Raw genomic sequence first — 16058 nt, 5'->3', positions numbered from 1 at the left:
TTTACTGGTTGTAGAGAAAGTAAACTTGCCTCTGGGGAGGTGAGCTCAGACTCACCATTCTGACAGCAGCCCCTGGTGGCCAGTTTAGTGAAAAGTGTTGGCTCTGATGCTTGAAAGCTCCGACCTTGCCTTAATGAAGGTTGTTGCAAGCAGACAGTCCACTCTAGGTAACAGCTGGGGGGTGATTAGGGAAGCAGCAAAAATTCAAACTACAGTGCACCTTCGGGTCACGTAAATCACCAAGTCATTAGGTTACCGGTCACTTGCATTAAAAAAAAAAAAAAAAAAAAAAAGTGGTACTATCTTTCAAAAGTAGAAAAGAAAAAATGAGAATTCATTTTGAAAGGGCAAGGTAATAATACCAGGAAGGTAATAGTGACCTTGGTTTGAAAGTTAACCTCATTCCTTAATCGTGTAGAAAACCTGTACACAGTCAAAGAGCGCAGACTCCTATGGAAAGTAAAGCGTGTCCTGTCTGCTTCCCGACACAGCATCATCCTAATTTCCACACACCGAAAGCTGGAAATTCTTACGGGAATATAAGGAATTGCTCCGTGTGACAGAAACTTCTAGAAAATGCTATTAGTCCTTCAAAGAATAAAATAAAATAGTCAAGATTGTAAGGGAAGCCCGATTTCTCGCACTGCAGATTCACCGTTTTACTGAATGCACCTCGGAGAATGTTCTTGGGCTGACAGTGAGCTTCAGAGGGGGAGACCCTGTAAGAAGGGGAAGCCACAAGCTCCGAGCCCACTTCTTCGTAAGGTGCACTCCGTCCTCGGCCAGCAGAGGACAATCTGGAAACAATCTGGTGGGCAGCTGCTCTCATCAACAAACTGTTTATTGTAAGAAAGTGGCTGGGTCAAAGGCCAAACATCAACCTGAACCGAGAGCATACGGAGGAAAAATCAATGCCATCCCCGCCGAAGAAACCAGGGCTTCTCGTGCAGAAGGGAGAGAGAGAGAAACTCCTGCCCAGCTAGGAACGCACGGGCGCCAGACACATCGGCCGTATTTGTAGGCACGGTTGTGTTGCACGCTACTGCAAATGACTGTTTGCTGCTATTTTCAGAACAGCCTCATAACGAGGGCTAAAAAATGGCATTTCAAGCGACACAGAAATCTACTTTCTAAATCACTTCCCCCCAAAAGTTACACAGGCTTGTACCGAGCCGCTTCCTTCTTGCATCTGTCGGATAAGCGAACAAAGGTGCCACTACACACTGCGCGGACAACACGGCCCGTCTTTAAAGACGTCTCGTCCGAAAATGGAGCACCAGCTGGGTACAAGATTATACGAAGGATCAGATTTATTCTAGGTGTATCGGCGGTATTCTGGTTAGGACTTTAAATAGAACTCTCGTCTTTTAGAAAAACACACTAAAATATGTACAGGAGAAAGGTCTAATAGAAGTAGGATTTGCTTCAAAATAATATGGAGAAGGAGTGGGCAGGAGGAGACGAAGTAAGACTGGCCAGAACAGAAATCTGTGAAGCAGAGTGATTGTGTTCATGAGTTCACTACATTTTCTGTTGACTTCTGCACATTTGAAATTTTCTTATCTTTTTCTTAACTTTTTTTTTTTTTACATTTGAAATTTTCTGCAAAAGTTTCCTTTGACGTGTGGGTACAGTCCAACAGTTACTACGAAAAAGAAAAAAAATTTTTTTTCTTAAATATGAGGAAAGTATTAACCTCCCAACACAAATGCACGGATCCCCTGTAAGGACACACATGTGGCATGGTTATTACAAGGTGTCCGACAGGACCATTTCAGGGACGTCTGAAACAGAGCTGTTGTGTGCCGAGCCAAACCCTGGAGAGGTGGAAAGAGACGTCCTGTGTGTTCCCAGTACGTTCGGGATCCACTAGGCCAGCGTCAGACAGCGACAGCTGTCACAAGATGGCACTGAATTGTATTGGGGGCGTGAGAACATACGCAGGCTGGTAAGGAAACCCCACGGACACAAATCACCCCGTTTTTAAAATAGCCAATTCAGGAGACAGATTTTGAGACTGTAACTTGGTTGTAAATTTGAGGCTCCTATGCACTGCATTGATAATTCTTTTTTTTTTTTAAGATTTTATTTATTTATTTGACAGACAGAGATCACAAGCAGGCAGAGAGGCAGGCAGAGAGAGAGAGAGGAGGAAGCAGGCTCCCTGCAGAGCAGAGAGACCAATGTGGGGCTCGATCCCAGAACCCTGGGATCATGACCTGAGCCGAAGGCAGAGGCTTTAACCCACTGAGCCACCCAGGCGCCCCTGCATTGATAATTCTTAAGTTAACAGCAAAACCAATCTGAGAAAGAACCCAAAGTAAATAAAGCGGAGGGCAAGACAGTCTTTCACTTAAATTAACTGTGCAAATGCACCTACCAATGATTTCAGATTGAATAAAGATGAAAGATGAAAATGGTAATAACCACAAATTCTTACCAAAAAATGCATCCAAAGGAACTATTTAAGTTTTGTTTGTTTGTTTGTTTGTTTTTGGGTCTTTTTGTTTGTTTTGCATCTGATTGTTTTGCTGGGACCAGCATCAATACCGGAGTTCTGGAAAGAATGTGAAAGGTCATCTCATCTGCCCTCCCACAACAGAACAGAGAAGATTTGGTCATGAGAATCTAGTGACACTGGGCTGTCCTTTAAAAAGCCACCTTGTGGGATAAACTCGTTTGGCCAATCTGAGTCAGCACGTGTAATCCCATCGTCACCGAAACAAAATACATGCAAAAGAGGAGACTCTTCAAAATCACAGACCTTGGACTTTTAAGACATTTCACAGACTAAAAAAGCCAGAGGAAAAACTTCAATCTTCATGCCTGTAGAAAGCACCAATCTAGACAATTCTAAGGCAGAAAGATCCCTCGGAAAAACAGAGCATCGGGGTGCTTGGGTGGTTCAGCTGGTTAAGTGTCTGCTTTTGGCTCAGGTCATGATCTCGGAGTCCCCTGGGATGGGGCCCCGTGTTGGGCTCCCTGCTCAGCGGGGAGTCTGCTTCTCCTTCTCCCCCTGCCTCTGCTCCTCTCCCAGGCTTGTGCTCACACGCTCCTTCTCTCAAATAAATAAAATCTTTTTTTTTAATATTTTATTTATTTATTTGACAGACAGAGATCACAAGTAGGCAGAGAGGCAGGCAGAGAGAGAGGAGGAGGCAGGCTCCCCGCTGAGCAGAGAGCCTGATGCGGGGCTCGATCCCAGAACCCTGGGATCATGACCTGAACCGAAGGCAGAGGCTTTAACCCACTGAGCCACCCAGGTGCCCCTCAAATAAATAAAATCTTTAAAAAAAAAAAAAAAAAAAAGGAGCATTGTTTTTTAATTTATGGAACCACAATTTGGTGTTTCTTTTAAATCCCTTATTTCCTTATTTACTGAGAATAAAAACAGGGAGGTGGGTAAGTGGTGCCATCATCCAATTACTGACTAATAAACAGCTGTGTGGAGGATCTGTTTCTCCTCAAAGACAAGAAAACAACTTGTCAAATACTTTCCTATGGCGTTAGAAAAGGAAAACTTTACAAGTTTTCTTAGAAGAATACTCACTTCTAATTTTCCTTTTCATTGCCAAACTTTTACTTTGCCTATGGGAGGCAAGTGGGTTTAAACTGCACATTTCCATAATTCAGGGCACAGAAAAGCCTCACCCGGTACCAGTCCGCCTTTGCAAGAGATTCCATTTAGAATCTGAATTTAAACCTTGGAGGTATGAGAGCCGAGTGCCAACACGATCCTTCTCTTGACCCAGAAGCCCTATCTCCCCACACCCAGACACAAGCACAGGAGACACATGCGAGAACTTACACCCACAGCACCAGATAACGTTGTCCATCTCCGTGTGCCAATGGGAAAGTACATTTCCTTCTTAGCAGGAATCTGTAGATATTTTCACCTAGATCTTTTCTCATCCTCAGGGAAAAAGACCTCTCTGCATGGGAAGGTTCTATTTCAGCAATCTTATAGCATTTTCTAGAAGTTTTAGTTAAGGCAAACACAGGAATATATGCACATATTCAATTTATTCATTCATTTATAATTTATTTATAGGTTAATTCACATGTTAAAATTGTAAAGACTCAAATACCACTAAAAAATATCCATTGAAACAAATATTCTAAAGGCTCATTCAAAGCCACATTCCTCAAGTCACCCAATGGGGTCTGACTTCTAGAATTTTTTATGAGGGCCAGGATCTCTAACAAGCAATAAGAACCAAAATTACAGTCTATACTCCAGCGCTTCCACTGATTATATAATTAAACCAAAGCCAGAAAATGTTTTAAGAAAGAAAAATATAACACAAGCAGGAGGATAATAGTTTTTCTAGAAACATCCAGTGTCTGGAAGGCTGTGGTCAACCTCGGCACAGCAGCATCGGGAGAAATGCACCCACTTGTAGGCAGCCACGGGGAGCCAGAACGAGAACACAGGGAGCGTGACTACAGCATTCTCTTATCTCCGAGAACAGGAGAGAGACAGACAGACTAGCCTTAGCCGAGTTTTCCTGCTGCCAAGCTGGCCCGCTTTCGCAAGGAAGCCAGAGAGATCTTCGCCTGGATGGCCCCAGCCAGCCTCCCTGCGGAGGTCCAGGACCACCACCACCCTGGCACCCGGCTTGTCTCTACCCGCTCAGGCAGGGGAAATGAGATCACACACCATCCGGGGCCACAAATCCCCGTTTTGAAACCCCAAAACGTGATCAACATTTTTTCAAGACAGCACAATTCCCGGAGTGACATTCCCGAATTCTGAGCATGAATGGTAACAGAATGTGCTCCCCGCCTGTCATTCCCACGTCTGAAAACTGCAGGAGGGTTATGGACGGTGCTCAGATCTCGGTGCCCAGCGCCACGGCAGCCACCACGGGCCCCACGGCTCCGCACCTGAGCTCCAGCGGGCCCCGTGGCCGTGCTCTCCAGCCCGGGGCCAGCGTGGGCTCATTCCCTGGCATGCACTTTTTAGGCCTAGGAGACAAAAATCTGCCCCTAAGAACGTTGCAAGACTCCTAGAGACAGCTTCAATCGGCTTCCCTGGGAGGCAAGGCCATAATCCGTATCGGCTCACACATGACAGCTATTAGGGGAGCTGGTGTAGGAGACAGAAAGCATTTGGTCTTGGAGGACTTTTTATTCCAAAAGGGCCTGTTTCCCATCCACGGATCCGTGACTGCATAAGCGGTGGATATAAACAGTCTGAGGAAATAAAAGGGCCCTTCCTAGATAGGGTGCTACCCCCCGCAAAGGAAACGGCAGGGAGAGACACTCCCTCTCGCCTACCCCTCTTTCCCAGGCCAGCTGGGGAGACCTGAACTAGAACAGCACCCACTCCAAGTGGAAAACACCCAAAGCTGCGCCCACCGGTCTCTCCCATGAGCACCTTATCGGTCCCTGCCTGGGCTGCGGCCCAGACATAGTTACTCTGCAGGAGTCTATTGGAAACATGCTTGTGAAAATAACACGCAAATAACCAGTCGGTCTCTACAGTAGCTGTTTAAAAGCCTCTCCCCGAGAAAGACAGACTTAAACAGAAAGGCAGCTAAGGAAAACACCCCGCGTATTATCTCTTCTGCATGTCAGCGTCAAAACCCATCATGTCACCTTTGCCACAGGTATTATGTTCCACAACAGGAAGTGGGTTAACAGAAACAAAACATTTCCAGTTTAGGCGAAGGAAGAAAGAAAGGAGAGAAAGGTGTATGAAAGACTCCTAAACATTCATAGCTATAAAAGCTTTTAAATGTTGGCTTTAATCTGCCAGCTGCTCTCTAGCTCGGGCCGTATTATAAAATAGCTCTCCCACCACCGTCAGCCACATGTCAAACACCATTCAGGGCGCACCTGGAATTCTGAGTTTCTAATTTGGATCTCGAAAAATTATTTTCTAAGCTGTGTGCTAAAGTAACACTAGAAGTTTCCATCTTACCATACTTATTTGAGATTCAGAACTAAGATTAAAGGCAGAGGGAGGGAGGGTGTCATGCCAAATACTATGCTAAGACATGAAAAGCAAGTTTTGTTTTCTTTTAAATTAAAGTATTTTAATGAACTCTGAAAAATACATGAGATGCTTCCCTGCTCCACAGCCCGGACTGCTCTCCCAAGGGGTGAGGACCCCTGCCCTGGCTTCCCACCTGTCAGGGCCACCGTGAGATCCAGACGAGGCTGTAGACACCTGGGGAGGCACCTGGTTACCTATACCGCGTGCCACGAGATGGGAAAGTGGCTGTTTTCCAGAAACTTCCACAGAAAGGTCTCAAGCACAGTAGGCACTCAGATGTTTGCTAAACGAGGAGATCAGTTAAAGAAGGAGGAATAAGGACCAGGTGGTATGATTTAGTCTCGGTTTCTTCCTAAAGCAACCAGCATCAGAAGAGCAACTCCCCAGATGGAAGGGACAGCACTCGGAAATTTTAATACATTTACAGATATCGGAATGACTCCTACCTGCTTTCTGGGTGGGGGAGGGGGCATTCCATGGCAAATGATCTGGAGCTGAATCCAAATGAAATGTGATATTAGTTTTTGTTTTAAAGCTAGAGGACCCATCCCACAACACCCACACTACCGAAATTACACACATACACACAACATGACAATCTCTGCATGGCTGCTTTAAAAAGAACCCCAGTTGACCCTTCTTGCTACGGTTATATCTCAACCCCGAGGCAAAGGAACCGCATACCCTCTCCACATACCCTCTCTCAGGCAGGACTCCTGCCAACATCCTGCCTGCCTCCGGACGCCTCCGGACCAACAGCTACCAGCCATAAGGAACACCCAAAAGAATGCCAGCTTTGTCGTTTCAGAAAGCCCCAGACCCCAAGCAGTGGTGTCCCAGGGTAAGGGAACATGCCAGGCAGGCTGTGTGCAGTCCCATCCTCTCTCCTCTCCCCGGGATCAGCTTGCAGGATCGAAAGGGACCTACTGAGATCCCATCCCGGCTTGTCCCCATCAACCAGCTGCCCCTCCAAGTGCAAACCCTCGAGCTCATGCACACCTTCACCCGGTAGAGACAAAAATGGAAACAGAGCCCAGAGAAATGGAAGTAAGAGGGCCAGTTTTTCCATGGGACTTTAGGTGCTGCAAGGGAACGAGCTGTGTTTTTCTATCCAATTGGGGTCACTCTCTCACACACACACACACACACACACAGGTCCCCTACAGGAAGGTGTATTCCTGCTACCTTCCCGGCAGCACCAGCGGCAACACCGGTGGCAGGAGGTCAGTGTGGTGGCTGCCCAGAAATCTGGGGTCAGCCATGTGTCCTCTGAGCCTCTCACTCTGGTCACACTTTCAGGAAGGAAGTTAATCTGTTTGAGAGGGCTCCCTGTGTAGACATCAGCACAGCTGTGGTCTTCTCCGAGAAACAGTGCAAGGGGTTCCTTGAAGGAACATCCCAGCAGGGGTGGGGACACTCAATGACAAGCTTCCACCAGGACCCCCAGGACACCCAGAAGCACCTTCCACCCACAGGTGTGAATGCAGTGCTGAGGCCCCAGGGGCACCCACACAGGAAAGAGAGCCACAATTAAACCCAGCAGTGTAGCCATCACTGGCCGTCCACCAGAGTCGGGTCATTACTAACAAAGCTAACACCGTTAGAGTAATACAGATGCCGATTATTAAATAAACTATCAATACCACACACGTCCTTATTTTTTTTTTTTTTAAGTCCTTGCTTAACATTCAAGCTGTGACCGTTTCTGGGATGCCTTCAGAGTCCAGTAAGAGTAATCTCGTGTGCATTTTGAATAACTTGTTTTGCTCGTTACAAAAATGATACATGTACGTTACAGAAAATTTAGAAAATACAGAAGTTTAGGGGCACCTGGGTAGCTCAGTGGGTTAAGCCTCTGCCTTCGGCTCAGGTCATGATCCCAGGGTCTTGGGATCGAGCCCCGAATCGGGCTCTCTGCTCAGCGGGGAGCCTGCCTCCCCCTCTCTCTGCCTGCCTCTCTGCCTACTTGTGATCTCTGTCTGTCAAATAAATAAATAAAATCTTAAAAAAAAAAAAAAAAGAAAATACAGAAGTTTAGTATCACCACCCCGAACCCACCATCCAGAAATATACCCTAGAATCTGGATTTCCCTCCAGTTCCTTTTCTGTAGACACGTCTGTGGTGTCCATGTGTTCCTGGGTTTTGTTTGCTCAGACACAGCTAATTTTGCTGAGGCCTGAATTTCAATCCTGCCCCTGGGAGTTTTGATTAAATGGGAAGTCCCTGGTCCCCCAGGGGCCGGCCTCAGCAGAGCCCTGCTTCCTCGTGGTGTCGTGCATGGGAACGCGTATGAGGCCACACGTGACTGGATTTTATGGGGGAAATCACATGCTGCTGGGGCGTGTGGGTGCCGGGAAAGGTCTCCGAACATACCCCCAGCAAACGCCGAGAGGGGACTGTGCTTTGGGGGAGGGTTTTTTCCTACCTCGATCATCATCTTATTGTTTTCCATTTGATTGGCAGTAACGGGGAAGCTCCCGGGTACCTCGTGAGTCTTCTGTACTTTGCACTCTAAGAGCGAGGGCCTCGGCACCGAGCTCTGCAAACACAGCTGGTAGGCAGCGAAACCATTCGGGTCACTCGCGTGTTTACTGTGTTCTTTCACGTTCCATCCTCGAACGGTGCTAGGACACAGCCAGATCCCTGAGGAAGGATGACTATTAACTGTGGCGCTGAAAGAATTCCTGCAGACCCATAAGAAAGTGCCACCAATACAGCGGAATATGCGGAGCTGGTGCAGAGGGGGAAAAAAATCCTCCTAAGGGCTTGTGGTCCAGGGAGGGGTCTGTTCCCCGGGCAGCCTAGCTCAGCAGCGACACCGTGCGGTGAGACGCGGTCGATTCCCAACAGCACAGAGTGGGTTCCGGGAGCCCTGAGCCAGCGCAGGCATGGAAACTGCCGGGCCTGCAGGGGACGGATCTAAGGATGGGCAGTGGGGTACAGATGCCGGGAGGCCAACATCCTCTCCACGTGCCTTAATTCCAGGCAGATACATGAGATCTAGTAGGAAGGCTGCAGGAAAGAAAACTAAACAGAACGTATCACCCAGCTCTCTTCCCAGTCTGTCATCCCAAACGGTCTGCAAACGCTGAGCCACCCGCACAATGAAGGGCTAGAAGATGCTCCCAGATGTCTCCAGGTCGGTGTAAGGAGACGACCGCGAGGAATTACGCAGCTGCCTCCGGAAAGGCCATCGAGGTGGGGCTCGGTCTACCTTCACATTCATTGCACAATAAGTGTATTTCGGGAAAACATACTCTAACTCTCTGAATCCTTGTATTTCCTTTAACTGCAGATTCAAAGTCTTCTAGGAGGAGTTGATAAAACGAAGAAACGAGGACACACACAGCAACCGCATGTTCACACCCTCGGTGCCTTGGGCTCCCCAAGAGAAAAGGAAGTCAGAGAAGAGCAGTCGGGAGAAAAAGCAATCCGCAGTAAAGATTCGACAGCAACCAGACCAACAGGAAAATCCGAAAATGGGAAGAGAATGTTTCTGAAAATTGCTCTTTCCCCAAGTTATTATGTAAAGAGGAACCTGGTAGGCTTGGAGTCTGTGTGGGTCATCTGTGTGTCCAAATATAGAACAAATAACTTGCTTTAATCTCGTTCAACACTTCATTCCCAAGGTTTGTGAGTGAGGGTCCCCAATCACTAGGGGAAACGTATCCCCGCACCCACAGGCAGTCTGAAGAACAGAACGGACAAAACTAGGAAGTATCTACTGGTACAGTAATATAAGCAGACACACAACACAAACCCTCTGCTTAGGTGTTTCAGGTCATACCCACCCTAAAGAACCACAGAAATGCCTAGAGTTTCAACCTTGAAAACACGGTTTCCTCCAACTGATACATACAGAGGGGCAAGTCCCAAGACCAGTGTGGTCGGAACTCCCAGGAAATACCACCAAGCACTGCCAAGGGCCAGCCTGGTCTATCTCGCTCCGGGACCTCAGAACAGCAGGCCTTTCCTCACATATCCAGTCTCAGCCCTCTAAGACCAGGAAAAGAAGGAGAGAGAAGATTTAGGAGAATAACAGTCACAGCTCCCCTGGGACCAGTAACCCTTACCCACGAGGCTCTGCCCCACCCCTCCACTGTGGGAGGATGGCAGGTGGGCTGTGTATAGGAGGGGAATTTCTGAGGACCCACTTTATTTTAATACAAGTCACAAGATGGATCTGATGCTTTTCCTTCTATTAACTGAACATTGAAAATAGAGACAGACGATGTGGAGTTCTGAGTCCCGAGATAAAGGCACAAACCAAAGTCATACCATGAATCCCCAAGAGCACCCATTAAAAAGAGTCCTGGGGGGGTGCCTGGGTGGCTCAGTTGGTTAAGCGACTGCCTTCAGCTCAGGTCATGATCCTGGAGTCCCGGGATCGAGTCCCGCATCGGGCTCCCAGCTCCACGGGGAGTCTGCTTCTCCCTCTGACCTTCTCCTCGCTCATGCTCTCTCTCACTGTCCCTCTCTCTCTCTCTCTCTCTCAAATAAATAAATAAAATATTTAAAAAAAAAAAAAAAAAAGAGTCCTGGGCACCTGGCTGGCTCAGTCGGAAGAACATGGGACTCCCGATCTTAGGGGTTGTAAGTTCGAGTACCACATTGGGTGAAGAGTTTACTAAAATAGATAAACTTGAAAAAAAAATTTTAATAAGAAAATAAAATAAGGAGAGTGCAAACTGACTAAAAACCATAATGAAAATGCAATAAAGGATACTTCCTAAATGAAAAAAAATCATCCATTGCAATATCATTCATTTTTAAAATTTAAAACATTACCCAGCATCTTTTTAGGTATCAGGCACTTTTGGGTACATTATACACATGTAACCTATTAAAACTCCAAATTATCTAGTAATATTAATAATTGGACTGTCTGGGGCACCTGGGTGGCTCAGTGGTTAAAGCCTCTGCCTTCGGCTCAGGTCATGATCCCAGGGTCCTGGGATCGAGCCTCACATCAGGCTCTCTACTCAGCAGGGAGCCTGCCTCCTCCTCCTCTCTCTCTGCCTGCCTCTCTGCCTACTTGTGATCTGTCTGTCAAATAAATAAAAATCTTTAAAAAAATAAAAAATAAATAAAAATAAAAAAATAAATAATTGGACTGTCTTTTAAATAATATAATTCGTACCAAACTTTCACACATATTATTTCTTGTGAACTTCATACAATCCCATAAGGTATCCTAATCTTTTTTTTTTAAGATTTTACTTATTTATTTGAGAGACAGAGATCACAAGTAGGCAGAGAGGCAGGCAGAGAGAGAGCAAGGGAAGCAGGCTCCCTGCTGAGCAGAAAGCCCAATGCAGGGCTCCATCTCAGGACCCTGGGATCATGACCTGAGCTAAAGGCAGAGGCTTTAAGACTGAGCCACCCAGGCACCCCAAGTTTGTTCTTTTCAAGGGCAAGCAGGTACGTCTGGTGTTTAAATTCACAGGGATGATCAGGCATTTGCTGAAACTGCAGGGTTATATCACACTAAATTCACAAATTTCCCTATTCGGGGAGATAGGAAGAAGACCTCCAAATAATTTGCCACAATCAGTAAGAAACCGACAGCTTGGCAAAGCAAAGGCATTAGCAGGAGGAGACACCCCAGAGAATCTGGCAAAATGCTCAAACCAGGTAACAACCACAGGCATCAAATGCAGACAAAGTCCGGGAAAACTCCTGAATACCTTCCCAGCTCCGCGGGCATGTTCCTTTCAGACACCACTAAACCCTAGGAACTGAACTCGGAGCCCCTTCTGCCACAAGATGGCAGACATCAGCACGAATGAAACGAAACTTGGGATTTTTCCCATCCAAACATTCCCTGAGAAAGACCCGGATCAAAACAAAGGTCTTTAATCCCAAATGAATCAACTGTGGTTTCCAAATACACTCTTGACACATCAAAGAGTGACCCTTTGCCCCCTAAAGTGGATAGGCCGTGCCCTTTCAGACAGAACAGCTTCTAAACTCCAACAGTCTTCTCTCCTTCCCTTGCACACAAACCCCAAAAATACCAGTTATACTTGGATATCTTTAAGATGGTTCCCAACCCCAAAGGCAAAAGAGAAACAGAAATCAAAATCGAGACCACAGAGAAACAACAGGGACACCACATGGAAGAGAGGCGACCGAGGCGTCCCCTTCCTGCCAGAGCAGACACTCACCTCGGCCGCAGGCAGCAAGTAAAGAGGTGTTAAGGCAGGAACTTGTTTTATGTCACAGTTTAGGCCGAGCACTGTCAGGATCTCCCTAAGGACTTCATATCTTCTGATATTGCTTGATTTGAGCAGATCAAAGTCTTCCGGGGCTTGCACCGCTGCAGAACTGGGAGGCAGTTCTAAGTGCGCCTGAGGGAAAAAGACACCGCTTCGTAAGTCGTGAATCGGGGACACCTGCCGACCTTAGGAGAAACAGTGTTTCTCCTAACCTGTGTTTCTGAAAACCTCAACAGAAATCCTTCTGATCATCAACAGTATGTAAACGTTGAACTTGACCGTTTGGAGAGTCATGACAAGCAGTAAAAAGATTCAAAGGAGCCAACTGAAATCTCGGTGGTCGGGCGGAAAGGCGGTGCTGGACATGAGCCTGGAGAGGAATCAGACTCTGTCCGGGTTCCGACTTGTACCACTAACCAGGGGACCCTGGTCAAGTTGCTTAACTTGATTAGTCGACAAACCACAAACCATAAGAGACTCTTAATGCTTACTGAGGGTTGCTGGAGGCGTGGGGTGGCTGGGTGATGGACACTGGAGAGGGTATGTGTTGTGGTGAGTGCTGTGAATTGTGTGAGACTGATGAATCACAGACCTGTGCCCCAGAAATAAGTAATGCATTTGGTTAAAAAAAAAAAAAAACCTTAGAAATAGGATTGTGCTGAGACGCCAACTAAAGTCATTCTTGAAGGGGCACCTGGGTGGTTCAGTGGGTTAAGCCTCTGCCTTTAGCTCAGGTCATAATCTCAGGGTCCTGGGATCGAGCCCCGCATCGGGCTCTCTGCTCAGCAGGGAGCCTGCTTCCTCCTCTCTCTCTGCCTGCTTCTCTGCCTACTTGTGATCTCGGTCTGTCAAATAAATAAATAAAATCTTTAAAAAATAATAATAGTAATAAAGTCGCTCTTGAACTCCAGGAGGCACGATGGGTCATGTGAAAACTCGCACCCTACATGTTAGTCATGACCACCGGGAAACAATACCAGGAAGGAGAGGAACCTCGTTCACCTTTTTAAGCATGTTTGCAGGCATTCAAATCGAAGAAGTGGGGTTTGGGGGACCCCAGAAATGCCCGCCCCACCACCCTCCCTCACCTGGATTGAATTTAAGATTCAGGACTTCATTTATCTAGTTCAGGTTTTGTGGTCCACTTAAAATTAAAACAGCCCCATCTAGGGGCGCCTGGGTGGCTCAGTCAGTTCAGCATCTGCCTTGGGCTCAGGTCTTGATTTCAGGGTTTCTGGGACCAAGCCCCACATCGGGCTCCCTTCTCAGCAGGAGTCTGCTTATCCCTCTGCCCCTCCCCTTGCTCATGCTCTCTCTCTCTCTAATAAATAAAATCTTTTTAAAAAACAATAATAAATAAAAGAGCCCCACCAATCAACAGTCTGTCTTGTTCTGAAGGAACATGCTAGAACTTCCAGCTCCTTTCAGCTAGAAATTTCCAATCAGTGGTGTGTGCTTTGGTATAAAGAAACAGACTAGAACTTCTTGTCCTCTTGAGATCAGATTTTAACTGGCCATTAGAGCCTTGGAAGGTGCCAGGATACTGAGCAACCTAAGCATGTTGGCTTTATTTTATTTCGCTTTTGCCAGGGATGAGCTGTGGATTCCTGTTGTACGCAGAGCTCCTGACCTGATGTTACAGGAACATGATGAAAACAAAAAGCAAGGGGTCAGCCTTCAGGCAATGTAACCTCTCTCAAGTCCCACCAAAGACTTAACCAAGTCAAAGACACTGTCCAAATGTCCTGTCCAAAATGGTCCAAGTGTGCAAAGTTGATGCCAATCTGAAAAGGTTCATAGAGACGGTCCAGCATGTCCCATGCTATGGCGGGCCAGCTGAGGGCTGCTCCTGTCGTCCAGGGGCAGGAGTGAGTCTGTCCTCCAAACAGCTGTGGAGAGAGACTCAGGCAGAGAAGAGAAATCCTTCAAGGCATCCGAATCCGAGTCCCTTTTATCCTTGCGTTCTCTCCCTAACTGCGGCCTCTCCTCCCCAGCGGACAAAGCCAGTGGTTCTCCTGGAGATGACCCCTTACAGGTGGCAGAAATAAAACGAGTGAGGTTCTTCCCCGACCTTGGCCCAGAGGAGAGGGCGTGAGCGTGAGGAATGACACACGTGCACCCCAGGCTAAGTGAACACAGAAGATCCAAGAAGCACCCAGAGTGAGGTATGTGGAACTCACAGTCACACATGAGTGAGGCCCAGGAGGAAAAGGAGGGCTCACCCTACAAACAGACCTCCAGAGCTCCAGGAGGTAAGAGAAAGGACAGCCACTGGGGGGCCTGTTGGCTCAGCGGGTTAGGTGTCTGCCTTCAGCTCCAGTCACGATCTCAGGGTCCTGGGATCAAACCCCACATCAGGCTTCCTGCTCAGGGGGACTCTGCTTCTCCCTCTCCCTCTGCCCCTCCTGCTTATGTTCTCTCTCACTCTCTTTCTCAAATAAATAAAATCTTAAAAAAAAAAAAAATTAAGAGGGGTGCCTGGGTGGCTCAGTGGGTTAAAGCCTCCGCCTTCCGCTCAGGTCATGATCCCAGCGTCCTGGGATCGAGACCCGTGTCGGGCTCTCTGCTCACTGGGAAGCCTGCTTCCTCCTCCCTCTCTCTCTCTGTCTCTCCGCCTGCCTCTCTGCCTACTTGTGATCTCTCTCTGTCAAATAAATAAATAAAATCTTAAAAAAATTAAAATTTTAAAATTTTAAAAAGTTAATAAAGAATGAATGAACAACCACTGGCGTTGTGTGAGGAGGGCTTTTGCAGGCTTTGACAGCTGCTGCTTTGACAACAGAAGCCGCGAGACCTCCTCCTGCTCTATACCTCAGTTCACAGGAGAGACAGTGTCTGCTTCGGGATTTGCACTCCTGGTCCTCCGTGGGCCCCAACACGCGCCTCATCCCCCAGCTAGAATACTGTTACCATACTGATGGGCCCATTTCTACACCTTGGCTTCTTCTAAAGTTAAGGCCTTTTGAACTAAAACGTCTCAAATCACAGACGGAGGGAATGGAGGGCAGTTAGCTGCTTGTGGGCAGTAGCTAGAGGGTAGCAGGCCGCTAACACCCTACAGAGCATGGCCCGAAGGACTCCATGACAAAATGGGATCCACCTGAAACGTCAACAGCGCCAGGGATGAGGAAATAAAGTACTTTTTTTTTTTTAAGATTTTATTATTTATTTGGCAGAGAGAGAGATCACAAGTAGGCAGAGAGGCAGGCAGAGAGAGAGAGGGGGAAGCAGACTCCCCACCAAGCGGAGAGCCGGACGTGGGGCTCGATCCCAGGACCCTGGGATCATGACCTGAGCTGAAGGCAGAGGATTTAACCCACTGAGCCACCCAGCCGCCCCGGAAATAAAGTACTATTAAGTCCATGTGGGCAACTTTGTGCCAAAGTGCTGGTCCATTCAATGATCCAATGTCAGCATTAACCTTCAGCCATAAACCTCCCCTGCAAATGCAATCGTCACAGGAAAACGTCCTTCCTCCTCGTGACAGGCAGTCAAGGGGCGCACAAGCAGCTCCTTGGCCGCCAGACCACCGCCCACCACACGGCTGTGGTCTGCCCTTGAAGTGCTCTGCCCCTCTTACTGGGTTACATCATTACTCAATTTATTAGCGATGAAGACTGTGAAATTGACCAGGGAAAGAGGAAACTAACCAGCCCACCGTAACATTCACTGGCCGCTCCTGGCGGCGAGGTACTGTAGTGACACCAGTCTGAGCCAAAAGCAGTGACCCTGTCACACAGAGACTGGAAGTCATTTAAAATCAAAAACGACATTCTAATCCTCTGAATCTGATTTTTGAAGCTGCATCGTATTGCCTTTTTTTTTTTTTTTCTAGACC

At 47.4% G+C, this 16058-nt stretch overlaps 1 protein-coding gene across 5 annotated transcripts in view; it reads right to left on the bottom strand.

Annotated features, from left to right (window-relative positions):
* Positions 1-16058, bottom strand: part of HLCS (holocarboxylase synthetase) — a 219828-nt gene that overhangs the window by 169591 nt on the left and 34179 nt on the right. For all 5 annotated transcript variants that reach the window (XM_047720011.1, XM_047720016.1, XM_047720012.1 and 2 more), the window contains one exon: positions 12170-12352. In XM_047720011.1, coding sequence (XP_047575967.1) covers positions 12170-12352 — 183 coding nt within the window. The remainder of the gene's footprint in view (positions 1-12169; positions 12353-16058) is intronic.

Source organism: Lutra lutra, chromosome 1 (genome assembly GCF_902655055.1).
Source record: "Lutra lutra chromosome 1, mLutLut1.2, whole genome shotgun sequence".
In the NCBI taxonomy this organism is placed as follows: Eukaryota; Metazoa; Chordata; class Mammalia; order Carnivora; family Mustelidae; genus Lutra; species Lutra lutra.
This window is presented reverse-complemented; position numbering and strand designations above follow the sequence as displayed.